The sequence below is a fragment of the Dendrobates tinctorius genome, unplaced genomic scaffold (genome assembly GCF_039654945.1).
Source record: "Dendrobates tinctorius isolate UK_male_01 unplaced genomic scaffold, ASM3965494v1 ptg000312l, whole genome shotgun sequence".
Lineage (NCBI taxonomy): Eukaryota > Metazoa > Chordata > Amphibia > Anura > Dendrobatidae > Dendrobates > Dendrobates tinctorius.
Genome location: NW_027361979.1, coordinates 839,566 through 854,987, shown reverse-complemented (window position 1 = coordinate 854,987; position 15,422 = coordinate 839,566). Strand labels below are relative to the sequence as shown.

General features: G+C 45.4%; 1 protein-coding gene across 2 annotated transcripts in view; it reads left to right on the top strand.

Moving 5' to 3' along the window:
• Window positions 1–15,422, top strand: part of LOC141073688 (contactin-associated protein-like 5) — a 960,637-nt gene that overhangs the window by 632,323 nt on the left and 312,892 nt on the right. For both annotated transcript variants that reach the window (XM_073561036.1, XM_073561037.1), the window contains exon 13: window positions 3,660–3,860. In XM_073561036.1, coding sequence (XP_073417137.1) covers window positions 3,660–3,860 — 201 coding nt within the window. The remainder of the gene's footprint in view (window positions 1–3,659; window positions 3,861–15,422) is intronic.

The window sequence follows — 15,422 nt, the reverse complement described above, 5'->3', positions numbered from 1 at the left end:
GATGTGTGAGTATAGCAATATTCACCTGTCCCCCGGTCCATCGCTGCTCATGCTGTCTGCTGCTTCCTGTGTCCGTGGCACTTAGCCAGCAGGGGGCGTGGTGACGTGGTTAGTGTGCACCGCGCCCTCTGCTGGCTGAACAGTCACTGACAGAGGACGCGCAGACAGTGGTGAGCAGCGATGGACTGGGGGATAGGTGAATATCTCAGGTGCCGGGTCCTGAGCCGGAGAGGTGAGTATGGCATTTTTTTTCTTTTTTTGCAGCAGCAGCATATGAGGGCATAATATATGGGGGCATATTCTATGGGGCAGCATATGGGGGCATAGTCTATGGGACAGCATATGGGGGCATATTCTATGGAGCATCATATGGGGCATAATCTATGGAGCATCTAATGGAGCATCTTATGGGGGCATATTCTATGGAGCATCTTATGGGGGAATAATCTATAGAGCATCTTATGGGGCATAATCTATGGAGCACTATATGGGACTTACTGTATTATTCTATGGAGCATCTTATGGGGCCATTATTAACCTTTGTGCAGCATTATATGGGGTGTGTTTTGTATGGAGCATCTTATGGGGCCCATCATGAACTGTATGGAGCATTACATGGGGCTCCTGATTCAATATGGATATTCAAAAACATTTAACCTACTGATGTCTCAATCAATTTTACTTTCATTGGTATCTATTTTTATTTTTGAAATTTACCAGTAGCTGCTGAATTTTCCACAGTAGGCTTATACGCGAGTCAATAAGTTTTCCCAGTTTTTTGTGGCAAAATTAAGGGGGTCAGCTTATACATGGGTCGGCTTATACACGAGTGTATATGGTAAGTTATCAATGCTGGTGGGTCACAGTTGGGAGTCGGGTTGGTCAGTTCCAAAAATTAATAATTTTATGTCTGGATTAGCATTTGGCTGTAAATTTAGAGGTTTACAGGATTTAACAAAAACCTTTTTGGTACTGCAGACGGTTAAGGATTGGAAAAAGGCTGGAAAATTTTTGATGGAAGACGGCCAGTATAGTATGAAATTTTTCTAATATTGAATGATCAGTTAGGGACAGTTTGTTTTTCTCAGTGGGAATGGGCTCTTTTCAGATTAGCATTTTCTTTTGCCTTTTTCAGGGCCTTTCGTATAGGGGAATTAGTTAGTCCAACCAGGGAGAAAAAATGGGGGCTTATGAGGCAGGACGTGGACGTTTTTGGGGAAAGGTTAGTTATATTTATCTGTATGTCTAAAACGGATAGGGTGGGAAAAGGTTGTAAGATTGTTATCTTCGAGATCGAGGGTTCTCCCATGTGTCCGGTGAGGTGTTTAAACAATTTTTGGGGGAACGCCGGTATACCAGACGCTCCACTTCTGGTGCACGAAGATGGTTCATTTTTGTTGCGTTTTCAGTTTGTGACGGTATTTTGATCTTGTTTGGAAAAAGGGGGCATTTCGGCAAAAACTATAGTGGCCACTCTTTTCGTATTGGAGCAGCTACCAAAGAGGTTTGGGCGATGATGTGGTTAAGAGAATTGGGCGTTGGGAATCAGAGAGGTTCCGTTCTTATGTTCGCCCTACTTTAGTGTAAGTACAATAATTTTGCATTCGATTGTCAGTACTTGACTTGGTTGTTATATTTTGTTTATTTTCAGAGTTCGGACATCTCCTCTGTTGGATCATGGGGCACTCGTTCATATTTTGGGCGGCATTGAGAGCGGCAGTTCATCCAGACGGGAGGCAATTGAGTGTGCCACGTGATGTAGCAGTCGTGAGATGGATCGGAAAGCGTGGCATGGTCTGGAAACAGCTTCTTCCGGAGTTTCACAGATTCATAAGACTTGACCGAGCTCCGGATTTTCTAGTAGTACACTTTAGGGCTAATGACCTAGGGAAGCGGCCTTGCCGCAAATTGATTAACGATGTTAAATTTGTTATCTTGCGTTTGTGGTCCATGTTTCCTAGATTATTGGTGAACTGGTCGGATATTATTCCGAGGAAAGTCTGGCATGGGGCTCATTTTGTTCAGGGTGTTAATAGGGCCAGAATCAAGTTAAATAGGGCGGTTGCATGTTTTATGGCACGGAACGGGGCAATTGTCGTTCGACATTTGGATTTGGAAGTGGGACAAGGGGAGTTTTGGAGGAAGGATGGAATTCCTCTCAATGCTGTGGGGCTGTATATGTGTTGCCTAGCGGTGCAGGAAGGTATAGAAAAAGGTTTGCAGGTGTGGAGGGACACAAATGTTTGAGGGGGACAAAACATTTGTGTTGGTGGTGTGGGGGTGGTCCTCGAAGTTGATGAGGCTGGATGCTCTGGGGGGGATTGGAATGAGTTACTGGACTCCCTCCAGCGTGGGCTCAAGTGTTCGAGCATTTTTAGGCATCCTGAGGAAGGGATAAAGGGGACTTGGATATGGTAATGGTTTATGGCCAGACGGGTTGTTTTTGGTGCCTCTGAGCTGGTGCTTTACGGCTGGAGGTAAGACTCGACCTGGGGCCATGTTGGTTTATTAACATCATGGGTTTTTGGTTTCGGGGCTTCGAGGACCGCCCCTCCGGGTTGTGAATTACTGTAAAATGTTTGTTTATATGTTAATAAATGGCTGCTGTGGCCAAATTATCCAAACTACAAGTGCGTTTGTCTTTATTCAATTTACGAGGGAATAATAGAGGGGGAGAGGGGCCAAGGGGCTGGGAAAAATTGGAGTAAGGGTTTGTCTTGATTGTTGGTAAAGGGTATACAAGCTACGAGGAATCTCGAATACCCCTTTGTCATGTGATCCCGGCTTTAAGCATCATCTGCATTTAGTATCTGATTCTCTCACATGGAGAAATGATCGAATATTACCCACCAGTGTGAGTGAACCCTTAAAATCACATCTGCAGGAAAAAGTTTCCACCACATGTAACAGTAGAGCTGTCTAAACACATATATAGCTGTCGTAAGGACAACTATTTCAGCTAGACAAACAGCTCAGCCGCTTAAATTGCAAAAGCCAATCCTTCTCTTCCCTGACATCATGTGTCAGGAGAAAGTTGGGAGGCCCCGTACAAGTCTGATGATTAGTCCGACCAGTCAATATTGGTGGCTATGGTTGACTTTCGACTATGTATGTAGGGGGCATTAACATGTATCTATCGCTTTGAAATTTTTTTTTCTGTTTTACAGGCACTACATAGTGTTACTGTTTGGCAGGGGGCATCTGGGTCCAGAAACTCCCCACTGATAGGCTAACGCTTCCCAGCTCTAGAATAAGCATATATTAGCATATATTATATATTGTGATGCTAAGGGTTCATACTCACTTATGAGAGACTCACACGATTCTCGTGCCAGTCTCTTGCATGAAAACTTAGCACTGCCACTGACACTCGGACCGGAGCGTGCGGCTACATGTATTTCTATGCAACTGCAAGCTCCGGTCCGAGTGCCGGCGGCAGTGCCAGGTTTTCATGCAAGAGAATCTCGCAAGTGAGTATGAGCCCTAAAGATGCTTATAGCATACAGATACAGACCAGTAAGATAATAATGAGTAATTTAGTAACATTCCTGATGCTTTTTTCCCTACGATTGTAAAAAAAATGCTTTGTGTAGCATGTGAACAGGTGTTATCCATTGCAGAAAGTTTCATATGGATTTTTAATGAAATGTTTCCAACAGAGGAGAAAATCTGGACGATTGTTCAGCACAACATTACGGAGATGACACCTGTGCTCCGATCATTTTCCGGGAGAGTGTATTTCATGTCATTTAACTACAGCGGTGGAGCTGATCAGCTGGAGGCAATGATCAACAATGCCGAATACTGCGAGCAAGAAGTGGCTTATTACTGCAAACAGTCCCGCCTGCTTAATTCTCCGAGTAAGTAACACCTTCCTTCTATCGTTTCAGGATTCCACATCCATTCATTCTCCCTGCAGCTTTATATGGTCAGACATTGGTGTGTGGCTAGGCCACCATCATTGTAGGACATATGTAAGTCTGGATATGACTCATATTTGTGATTGAAAATATTCCTATTCACTGTAAGCAAGCAGAGATCATAGGGTAAAGACTTGACACAGAAAATATTTTATAAAGAGGTTGCAGACTATTTTTATTACACAGCGATTAAATTACCTTTACCAAAAAACTGACCAAACTATTAAAGTGTTGATGAATTATTATGATTATGCAGGCTAGAGGGGGCACCTCTTCCCCTTCTCTCAGACACACGGCCATGGCTCGGAGGGGTTTGTATGGAGCGGTAACGTTCATGTCTCCTGCCTCTCCATTCACAGATTATGGCGCAGGCGGAAATAGTGCAGTGCTGTGCTCTGACCTCTATAAACATATATTATTATGACATTGATTGTGGATGATGGACATTAACTTTTACAGCTTAGTATTTTCCCTCAACCTGAAATCTGCAGGATGTGCTCATGTCCAGACGAGGATAATTAACAATTCAGCACAATGTGAATCGAAGCTCCACACTGCAATGATTAGTTTATTGAAAAACGTAGTGTCAACTTTGCATGTTTTAATAATACATGTATTTGATCTATTCATTGCTTAAGGTATTTCAAAAAGGTTTTTTTTTTTTTTTTTGCGGCTAGTGTATTAAAAGTTCCTTGAGTGTTGCCTTATAAGAATGTTTTCCATTTTATGGGATGCATTCATATTCATTTATAAATGCTAGTATTGTGTCTTCACCTGCAAGGATAATAAGGATTTTTTAAAAATTGTAATAATAATTGAAACACCAAAATTATATACAAATTTAAAGAATTTTTTAACATAATTTTTTTATAATGATATTCTACTTGGAAGAATTCACATTCACCTTCATAACATGGTATAATTATATAATGTCATTATTATACACATTTTGGGGTTTTATTTTGATATATAATTTAAATGTTTTTATTTCAACATTTCACTATTGCATGTGTTTTTCGTAATTTTGGTGTGTGATTTTATTTATATATAAAATAATATAGTAATAATTTGCAGTTTTGTAATGTTATTCTAGTTTGTGTTACATCGCTTGCCATACGTAACACCTAATTGTTACGTGAATTAAGAACATCTGTGTTATACTTTGGAAAACAATACATAAATGACTACTAGTCAAGAGTAAGACTGCTTAGTGCAGTCGAAACGCGTCAACTGGGTCATGTCGACCATGAAAATGTTCTTTTGTACGCACTATATTTTATTTTGAAAAATATAAATAAAATAAAAATCCAGTCCTGTTGAGCCAGACTCCAATTTATTCTATTTGTAATGATATACTGTAACAGCAGAATAGTGAGTGCAACTCTGGATATTACCGGAGTATTTGTAATTATGCAACAGCAAAATTGTGAGTGCAGCTCTCAATATTACCGGAGCATTTTTAATGATATTCAAACAAAATAGGAAGCACACTGTAGCGCCATAGCATGCAAACATGAAATATGAAAAATTAATTGCATTACTGCATTAGAAAAATTGAGAAAGCTTAGCACATAAAATGGCCAATTTATGTGTACCTGGAAGCCACGGTAAAGCATTTCTCGTTTTATAGCACCCTAACCTTGACAATCCTCACTTAGACTAAAGTCTTCATCTGTATGGGAACCCATGTAAATCCTCTCCTTAGAGTGAAATCTATATCTCTGTGGAGGAGTGGTGGCCCTGCTGTGATTAAAAACACATGCAGCTAAGAGGTGGAGTGCTCAGTCAGAAGGTTAATGAATACAATTTTCAAAAAACTGACCATCACATCCAAGCATAAACTAAGTGTGAACAGGTGCTTAACCTAGAGTCACCAACTCATATACACTCAAACAAAACAGGAAGAATACTGTAGAGCCATAGCATGCAAACATGAAATATGAAAAATGAATTGCATTACCTCATTAGAAATATGAAAAATTGAGAAAGCTTAGCACATAAAATTGCCAATTTATGTGTATCTGGAAGCCACAGTAAGACGTTTCTCGTTTTCTAGGACCCTAACCTTGCCAATCCTCACTTAAGGGCCCTTTACACATAGCGATATCGCTAGCGATATCGCTAAAGCGTCACCGATTTTGTGACGCAGCAGCGATATAACTAGCGATATCGCTACATGTGACACTCACCTCCGACCGGCTCCCCCGCTGGCTACCGCTGATCGTGCGAGATCGGCCTGGTCCATTTCTCGTCTTTGGCTTTATGCTGGCGCCGACAAGCGAGCCATGGACGTGGGCGGAAGACGGTCACCCTCACCGCATCTGACAGGTGAGTATGACCGCCGACTGCTGCTGCATCGCTAGTGAGATCTGCGTGTTTGGCAGCTCACTAGCGACCATTTAGCGATGCACCAATGATCCTGACCGGGTCATATCGTGGTTGGGATCGCTGGTGCATCGCTAAATGTAATGGGGCCTTAAGACTAAAGTCTTAATTTGTTTGGGAACCTAGGTAAATCCTCTCCTTAGACTGAAATCTATATCTCTGTGGAGGGGTAGTGGCCCTGCTGTGATTAAAACCGCCTGCGGCTAAGAAGTGGAGTGCTCTGTCAGTTTTTGACATTTGTAATGATATAACAGCAAAATAGTGATTGCAGCTCTGGATATTAATGGAGTATTTGACTTGATGTAACAGAAAAATAGTGAGTGCAGCTCTGGATATTACTGGAGTATTTGACCTCATGTAACAGCAGAATAGTGAGTGCAGCTCTGGATGTGACTCTAGTATAAGACCTGATGTAACAGCAGAATAATGAATTCAGCTCTGAATGTGACTGTAGTATAAGACCTGATGTAACAGCAGAATAGGGAGTGCAGCCTTGAATGTGACTGTAGAATAAGACCTGATGTGCAGTGTAGTGAAATATGTATATGCATGCATGTATGACCAGCAGTAAATTAACATCTGTCCTTACAGTGCAGCTCTCCACACAGGTCATGACCTCATGTCATCCTGAGAAGGCAGTCTCCTGTCTCCAATCTCACCAGGGGGCTTTACTGAGAACCACACAGTGGTAATATTTCGCACCTCTTAGTGGCTTTGATGGAGAGGACAATTGCAGCCAGACACTATCTATGAGAAAGGTCACACAAATAGTGTTCAAAGAAAATAATATATTGATTGGTAAAATAACCATGGTCCAGTCACAAACCAAGGATTAGAATATTAACATGAAAGGCTGGTCTGTAAATCCAATCTCCAAGTTAGTCTATAAATTAGGCCTGTACACATAGAAACCTGTTCACAGTGAGGGGCAGCCTAGCTGTTGTGCTCCATTTCATATTCCCCCCCTCTCTTGGGGACAGAATACCAGAATGCAAAGTTCGATATTTCTGTAAGTTTTATCCCTTTTATTTTATCACTGTTTTTGCATATTTGTATGTCACTTTTTATTTCCATTTTTATATCCATTTTAATGTAAGCACTGTACCCTTTCTTTTAAAGCTTAAAACTTTAATAAATCTGAACCTTGTTGCTCTCAAGCAGTGTTCCCCAACTCCAGTCCTCAAGGCCCACCAACAGGTCATGTTTTCAGGATTTCCTTTGTATTGCCCAGGTGATGGAATTATCACCTGGGCAATACTAAGGAAATCCTGAAAACATGACTTGTTGGTGTTGGTGGTCCTTGAGGACTGGTGTCAGCGGGGCTTAGTTCAACTAAGGCTGAAATACCCGGGGCCCCTGTGATGTCCCTGTAACTAGGGGAAACCCTGTCTGACCCTCAACCCAGGGTTTTTGCTGATGGTGCAAATGCCTGAGCCTCCAACCTTTCCTTGTCTCCTGCTCAGCCCTGCACTTAACCCTCCACCCTCCACCCAGTGAGGAGTCGCACCACCAAAGCCCCCACACAAATTATGACAGACAGGGAGAACTTAAACTGCACTGCGCCGCACACACACAGGAATATACAGTAATGTGAACAGGGCACAACTAAACACAAATATGGGAAGGAGAAAGGATAACAACGGATCATACGCCACCAGATACGAATCTCTCTCTCTTCAACACCTCCACTCCAGACCGGAACCACTTGGTATGAAACACAAGCTATAATCGGCGACGCCCATAGGCCAGCATGACTATTTAAAGACCGTGGGCGTGACTAACCATCCAACCTGGTCTCCAGCAAGATTAACCCCCGAGAGCCTGAAGATCAAGCCGGCGCCACTGAGGCTATAGTGGATGGAGGTGGAACTACCTCTGCCTGCCGGACGCTGTGGTGTGAACAGCGTCCGACATGACATTACCCCGTCTTCTACGAGGGACCCCCGGACCCTCAAGACTCATAGGACCCGGCTTGTTCAGATGACGATGGTGAAAGGAACTGACCAGCCGATTCGTATGTATGTCTGAGGCTGGAACCCAAGACCTCTCCTCCGGACCATACCCCCGCCAGTGCACCAAATACTGAAGAGTACGGCGTACTACTCGAGAGTCCACTACCTTGGCGACCTCAAACTCTAAATCGCCATCCACCATGACTGGAGGTGGCATCGGCGTCGTGTCCACCAAGCCTTCCACCTTTTTCAATAAAGCCCTGTGAAACACGTTGTGTATCTTGTACACCGCAGGAAGTTCCAACCGATAAGCCACTGGGTTAATGATGGCAGAAATCCTAAAAGGCCCAATAAACCTTGGACCCAGTTTTAAAGATGGAATTTTGAGTTTTATGTTCTTCGTAGCTAACCACACCCATTCACCCACACACAGGTCCGGACCTGGCACGCGTCTACTGTCAGCCACCCGTTTGTACCTGGCACTCATGCTCAACAAACGCTGTTTCACCCTCCTCCAGACCGATGACAATTGGGCTCCTAGCTGATCCTCCTCCGGGACACCCCCCGAGTCACCCAGACGTAAAGTACAAAACTGAGGATGTTGACCGTACACACAAAAGAATGGAGACTCTCCCGATGACTCTTGGCGGTGATTATTTAACGCGAATTCGGCCAGAGGAAGGAAAGTAGACCACTCCTCCTGGTTGTCGGACACAAAGCATCGTAAATACTGTTCTAGATTTTGGTTCATGCGCTCAGTTTGTCCATTAGACTGTGGATGAAACGCCGATGAATGTGACAACTTGATCCCCAAACGTGAGCAAAAAGCTTTCCAAAACCTCGCCACAAATTGCGTACCCCTATCAGATACAATGTCCTTCGGAACTCCGTGGAGTCTGACCACCTCCTTCACAAATACTTGAGCCAACGTCTTTGCATTGGGCAATGAAGACAACGCTACAAAATGAGCCATCTTTGAAAAACGGTCAACCACCACCAGGATGACCGTGTTTCCCACCGAGGCTGGCAAGTCAGTGATGAAATCCATGGAGATTTCTGTCCATGGCCTATTGGGTACCCCCAGAGGCTGTAGCGTGCCAGCAGGATGGGTTCGGGGTGACTTAGCCCTAGCGCACGTGATGCAAGCTGCCACGTATGAGACCACGTCCTGCCGGATTTTCGGCCACCAGAAATGACGCGATACCAGCTCTAAGGTGCCCTTCACCCCTGGATGACCAGCCAGAACCGAGTCGTGGTGTTCCTTCAACACCTTAAGCCGAAGATGCAGGGGTACAAATAATTTGTTGGCGGGAAGTCCTGGTGGTACCTCCTCTTGGGCCTCGGCAATCTCCGCCTCTACCTCCGTCGTGAGAGCCGAGACCACTACCCCTTTCTGGAGGATGGGTACCGGCTCTTCCCGAGGTTCTCCCCCCGGAAAACACCTAGACAAAGCATCCGCCTTGGTGTTTTTAGCCCCGGGACGGTAAGTCACAAGAAAATTGAAACAAGTAAAAAACAATGCCCAGCGGGCCTGCCTAGGAGACAGACGCTTGGCCGACTCCAGATAGAGCAGATTCTTATGGTCGGTGATGACTGTGACCTGGTGAGCCGCCCCCTCCAAGAAGTGTCGCCATTCCTCAAAAGCCAATTTGATGGCCAACAACTCCCTGTTGCCGATATCATAATTCCGTTCGGCCGGCGACAGCTTCTTGGAGAAGTAGGTGCATGGATGCATCTCGCTCAAGGACGAGCCTTGAGACAGTACTGCCCCCACTCCCACCTCCGACGCATCAACCTCCACCACAAAAGGTTTAGACACGTCTGGTTGCACCAGAATGGGGGCTGAAGCAAAACTATTCTTCAGACGCTCAAATGCACGTATAGCCACCTCAGGCCAGCTCGGCACCTTTTTTTGTCATGTCCGTGAGCGGTTTGGCGATAGTCGAAAAGTGTTTTATAAATTTCCTATAATAATTCGCAAACCCAAGGAACCGCTGGAGTGCTTTCAGACTCTCCGGCCTCTCCCATTGCAGCACCGCTTGCACCTTAGCGGTGTCCATTTTAAACCCGGCTGCGGACACAATATATCCCAAAAAGGGCAACTCCTGGACAAAAAATAAACATTTTTCCAGCTTGGCATAGAGCTGGTTCTCCCGGAGCAACTGTAAAACCTGCCTGACATGCTCCAAATGAGTGTCCCGATCGCTAGAATAAATGAGGATATCATCCAGGTATACAATCACAAATCTCCCCAGGACATGAGCAAATACATCATTAATAAAATGTTGGAAAACGGCAGGCGCGGTGGTCAACCCAAACGGCATAACCAGACTCTCAAAATGACCCTCAGGAGTGTTAAACGCCGTCTTCCACTCATCCCCCTGACGGACCCTTATGAGGTTATACGCCCCCCTGAGGTCCAGCTTGGAAAACCATTTCGCCCCCGCTACCTGGTTGAACAAATCCGGGATCAACGGCATTGGGTAGGGATCACGGATAGTAATCTGGTTTAACTCTCGGAAATCCAGACACGGGCGTAACCCCCCATCTTTCTTCTTAATGAAGAAAAACCCCGCGGCTACAGGCGAGGACGAAGGCCGGATGTGTCCTTTGCTCAGACTCTCCGCGATGTAGTCTTTCAGAGCTTGTCTCTCAGGACCAGAAATATTAAACATCCTGGCCTTAGGTAATTTGGCCCCGGGTTTTAACCTAGTCGCACAGTCATAGGCTCTATGTGGAGGCAGTTCTGAGCAACCCTTCTCAGAGAAAACATCCGAAAAATCCTGCAAAGCCTCCGGCAGGCTGGGCGTTACGGCGGACACACATGTGGCCAAGCAATTGTCTTGGCAGAAACCACTCCATTGTACTATGTCCTGAGTTTTCCAATCAATTACCGGGTTGTGCCTGGACAACCATGGAAAACCCAGGACCATTTGTGCTGGGAGATTACGGAGGACCCTACATGTAACCGACTCAGAATGTAGGACCCCAATGTGGAGTTTCACCTCTGCCACAAACTCCGTAATCTCCCCTTGAGGGAGGGGAACAGCATTAATGGTAACCACCTGTATGGGGTGAGGAAGTCTTTCGATCTTAAACCCGGCGGTGTGTGCAAACTCCTCATCTATAAGATTGGTGGCGGAACCGCTATCCACAAACACTGATATTGGTAGCTCTCTGCCCGCGATAATAACCTTGGCAGGGAGCATACATTGAGATACCATCATGGAGGATATGCATACGCTCAGTTGGGTCTCCTCCATACCCTCTGAGCTTAACAGTTTTCCGCCGATGTGACCCTCTTAGGTAGCACCGGGCAAACGTTAACATAATGACCTCTTTTACCACAGTAGAAACATGCTCCGGGCTTCCGGAATCCCGGAGCGCGACGCTTAACCTGTGCCACGCCAGCAATCTGCATAGGTTCAGGGCACTCATCTACTTCAACCACAATTGCACCTCTGCTTTCCCCCAGAGGTAGCGTCTCCTGTGCCCCCTGACGAAAACGGCGATCAATACGTATCACCAAACTCATGGCAGACTCCAACGATGCCGGAGTCTCATACATCAGGAGGGCTTGTTTAACCTTCCCTGATACCCCATGAATAAACTGGCTCCGCAGTGCTGGGTCATTCCACTGTGTGTCTACGGCCCAGCGGTGAAATTCCGAACAATAATCCTCTGCCAAGTGCTCCCCCTGGCGGAGGGCGCGGATTTTAGATTCCGCTAGAGCCAGTCGGTCAGGATCATCGTAAATGAGCCCGAGGGCAGAAAAAATATTATCGACAGAATGAAATGTAGCAGAGTCAGCTGGTAAGGAAAATGCCCATGCTTGGGGGTCACCACTCAGTAATGACAACACCAGCCCTACCCGCTGGGCCTCATTACCTGAGGAGATAGGGCGCATGCGGAAGTATAACTTGCAGGCCTCCCGAAATACGACAAATTTGCTGCGATCCCCTGAAAATCGTTCTGGCAGCGGAAACTTCGGCTCTGCACCGATACCTGCAGATGCCGTTTGCACCTTCGCTACTACCAGGCCCTGCTGCTGAACTGCCCCTTTCAACTCGGAGACCTGTAAGGACAGCGCCGCCAACTGGCGGGTTATGGAATCTAATGGATCCATGGACTCCTGAAAAATGTGGGCCGATTATAATGTCAGCGGGGCTTAGTTCAACTAAGGCTGAAATACCCAGGGCCCCTGTGATGTCCCTGTAACTAGGGGAAACCCTGTCTGACCCTCAACCCAGGGTTTTTGCTGATGGTGCAAATGCCTGAGTCTCCAACCTTTCCTTGTCTCCTGCTCAGCCCTGCACTTAACCCTCCACCCTCCACCCAGTGAGGAGTCACACCACCAAAGCCCCCACACAAATTATGACAGACAGGGAGAACTTAAACTGCACTGCGCCGCACACACACAGGAATATACAGTAATGTGAACAGGGCACAACTAAACACAAATATGGGAAGGAGAAAGGATAACAACGGATCATACGCCACCAGATACGAATCTCTCTCTCTTCAACACCTCCACTCCAGACCGGAACCACTTGGTATGAAACACAAGCTATAATCGGCGACGCCCATAGGCCAGCATGACTATTTAAAGACCGTGGGTGTGACTAACCATCCAACCTGGTCTCCAGCAAGATTAACCCCCGAGAGCCTGAAGATCAAGCCGGCGCCACTGAGGCTATAGTGGATGGAGGTGGAACTACCTCTGCCTGCCGGACGCTGTGGTGTGAACAGCGTCCGACATGACAACTGGAGTTGGGGAACCCTGCTCTAAAGAATCCATAGCCTTAGAGTCTGTGCTCCTAGTGACTGGCACATAGTAGTAGTAGTACTTCTGGGACTCATCGTTCGTGTGTTTGGTGAGGGGCAGTAGCGTATATAAGCAGGGTGTATGTTATGTGTCAGGGTGTGATTTATGCTCCCACTGCAGCATAGAACAGAGGGTGAATGCTGGACTGAGTGAGAGGAGATAGATTAACCCTTGCAGGCACAACCACAAGTCACGTGCTGAGAAGCGGGTACGTGATAAATTGGTGGCAGCGGTGGGATATACGAATATATCCTCCCTGGTAATTCATGAAATGCAGAATAGAGAGTGCAGCCCTGGATGTGACTGGTGTATAAGACCTGATGTGACAGCAGAATAGTGAGTTCAGCTCAGGATGTGACTGGAGTATAAGACCTGATTTTACAGCAGAATAGTGAGTAAAGCTCTGGATGTGATTGGATTATGTGACCTGATGTAACAGCAGAATAGTGAGTGCAGCACCAATCCTTCTTATTGGGGCCCTTTGTGTCCTGGCACATCAGTCTAACTCTGTCTGTTAGGCTGGTTTCACACGTCCTGATATTTCCAGTACCGGGAAAACCGGTACCGGAGATATCTGTGTCCGTGTGTGTACTATGTGCGGCAGCCGTGTGCTATCCGTGTGCCGCATCAGTACCACATAGACTGCTGCCGGGGGAAGTAGCGCTACTGTAAGCCGCTGTCCCCCGGTGGCTGGTGCTGAAGCCGGCTGTCATCCATTCTCCCCTGCTCTGCCGTCATCAGCACAAGCACAGGAGAATGAATGAATGAATGAAAAACTGACCTGCTGTGACCTCAGGACCATTGGAGAGTGCAAGTGATGAGGTCACTGTGACAGAGCTTGAACTGCCGTGACCTCATCACTCGCATTCTCTGACGGTCCTGAGGTCACAGCAGGTCAGGTTTTCATTTATTAATTCTCCCCTGCTCTGCCAGCGAGCAGGGGAGAATAATGACAGCCTCGCTCAGCATCTGCCACCTGGGAACAGCGGCTTACAGTAGCGCTACTTCCCCGGCGGCCCTCCGTGCACACGAAGGACAGTGTGCGCTGTTCTCTGTGTGCATGTATGCAGCACATTTTGCGGCCTGTGTGTCCAGGTGAAACGGACATGTCTGCGTGTTTTGCACATAGACACACAGTCAGTGAAAACATGCTAATGTGTGCATAGACCACTCATTTGAATGGGTCTACGTGGGTCAGTGTCTTTGGTACGTGACAAAACTGTCACCACACTTGCTGGAGACACTGATGTGTGAAAGGGGCCTTAGTGTGTTTGCATTGCATGTCAAACCAGACACAAGATACAAACTTTGGTAAAGAAAAAAAACCCATGGATGGTGCTACTTTCACTATAAATGTCCATGAATTTACAGACAGTTGGGAACTGAGTCCTTCCTTAATGCAAAAATGTTAATGACCAGGAGTCATTTCAGCATGACAAATATCCAATAATAGGGTAATTCTCAAAATGAGAGCAAATGTTATAATGTTCTTATTATTCTGTAAATCCACCGTACACTTATTCTCAGCAGCGATGTATGACATTTACCTAAATAACTTCAGACCTTGCTTACTAACATTTTGCATTTTTCTCAGGAGTCTCCAAGTTACTGCGGCGTCTGTAAATCCTCATTAGGAAGAGAAAACATAATGATATAAGTCAACATTCAATGAGGTATTTTCTACTCAGTTCTTCCAGATTTAGATTCAGGTGCCTGAATGGGAATGCAGACCTCATTAAAAATATATTTCATGCCACATCTGGCAGCTTAGTTTAGGCTGATGAGAACTTAAATAGTGAACCTCGCTGTTCTCTGCCGCTATTCAATCCCAGCAAGGGTGCAGTGGTTAATTTACTAGCATGATGTGTGAAGTGACATTGTTCTGCTTACTGAACCCTGGAGTTGGGCATTAAACTGCCTTACCATACAGCCTCTATATACTATTAGGAGGAACTCTATCACTGTCTGTTTCCTGGAAATAATATCATATTTTTTTATCAGTGTCCCAATCTCTTCTAATGATCTTAAACAGAGATATATCTATAGACCATTAGGACATTGGATATTTTCAATTTGTGTATTTCGTGACAATTTTGCAAATACTTTGCACATATTACATGTAACCATCATGTCCTATTCTGATTTTTGAATATTGATTTTTTTTGTGTGTTTTTTTCTTCTGATGAAGGCCTAAGTGACAGCCAAAGCAGTAAACTGTTTATAGAGCGGATTGCTGTCCGGAAATAACCTGTCCTTCATTTTTGCATCCATTTTGGAGTGCTAAGACTTTTGTCTATATTAAAGTTGGAGTGAAGTCTTACTTGAGCACCCATTTTCCAG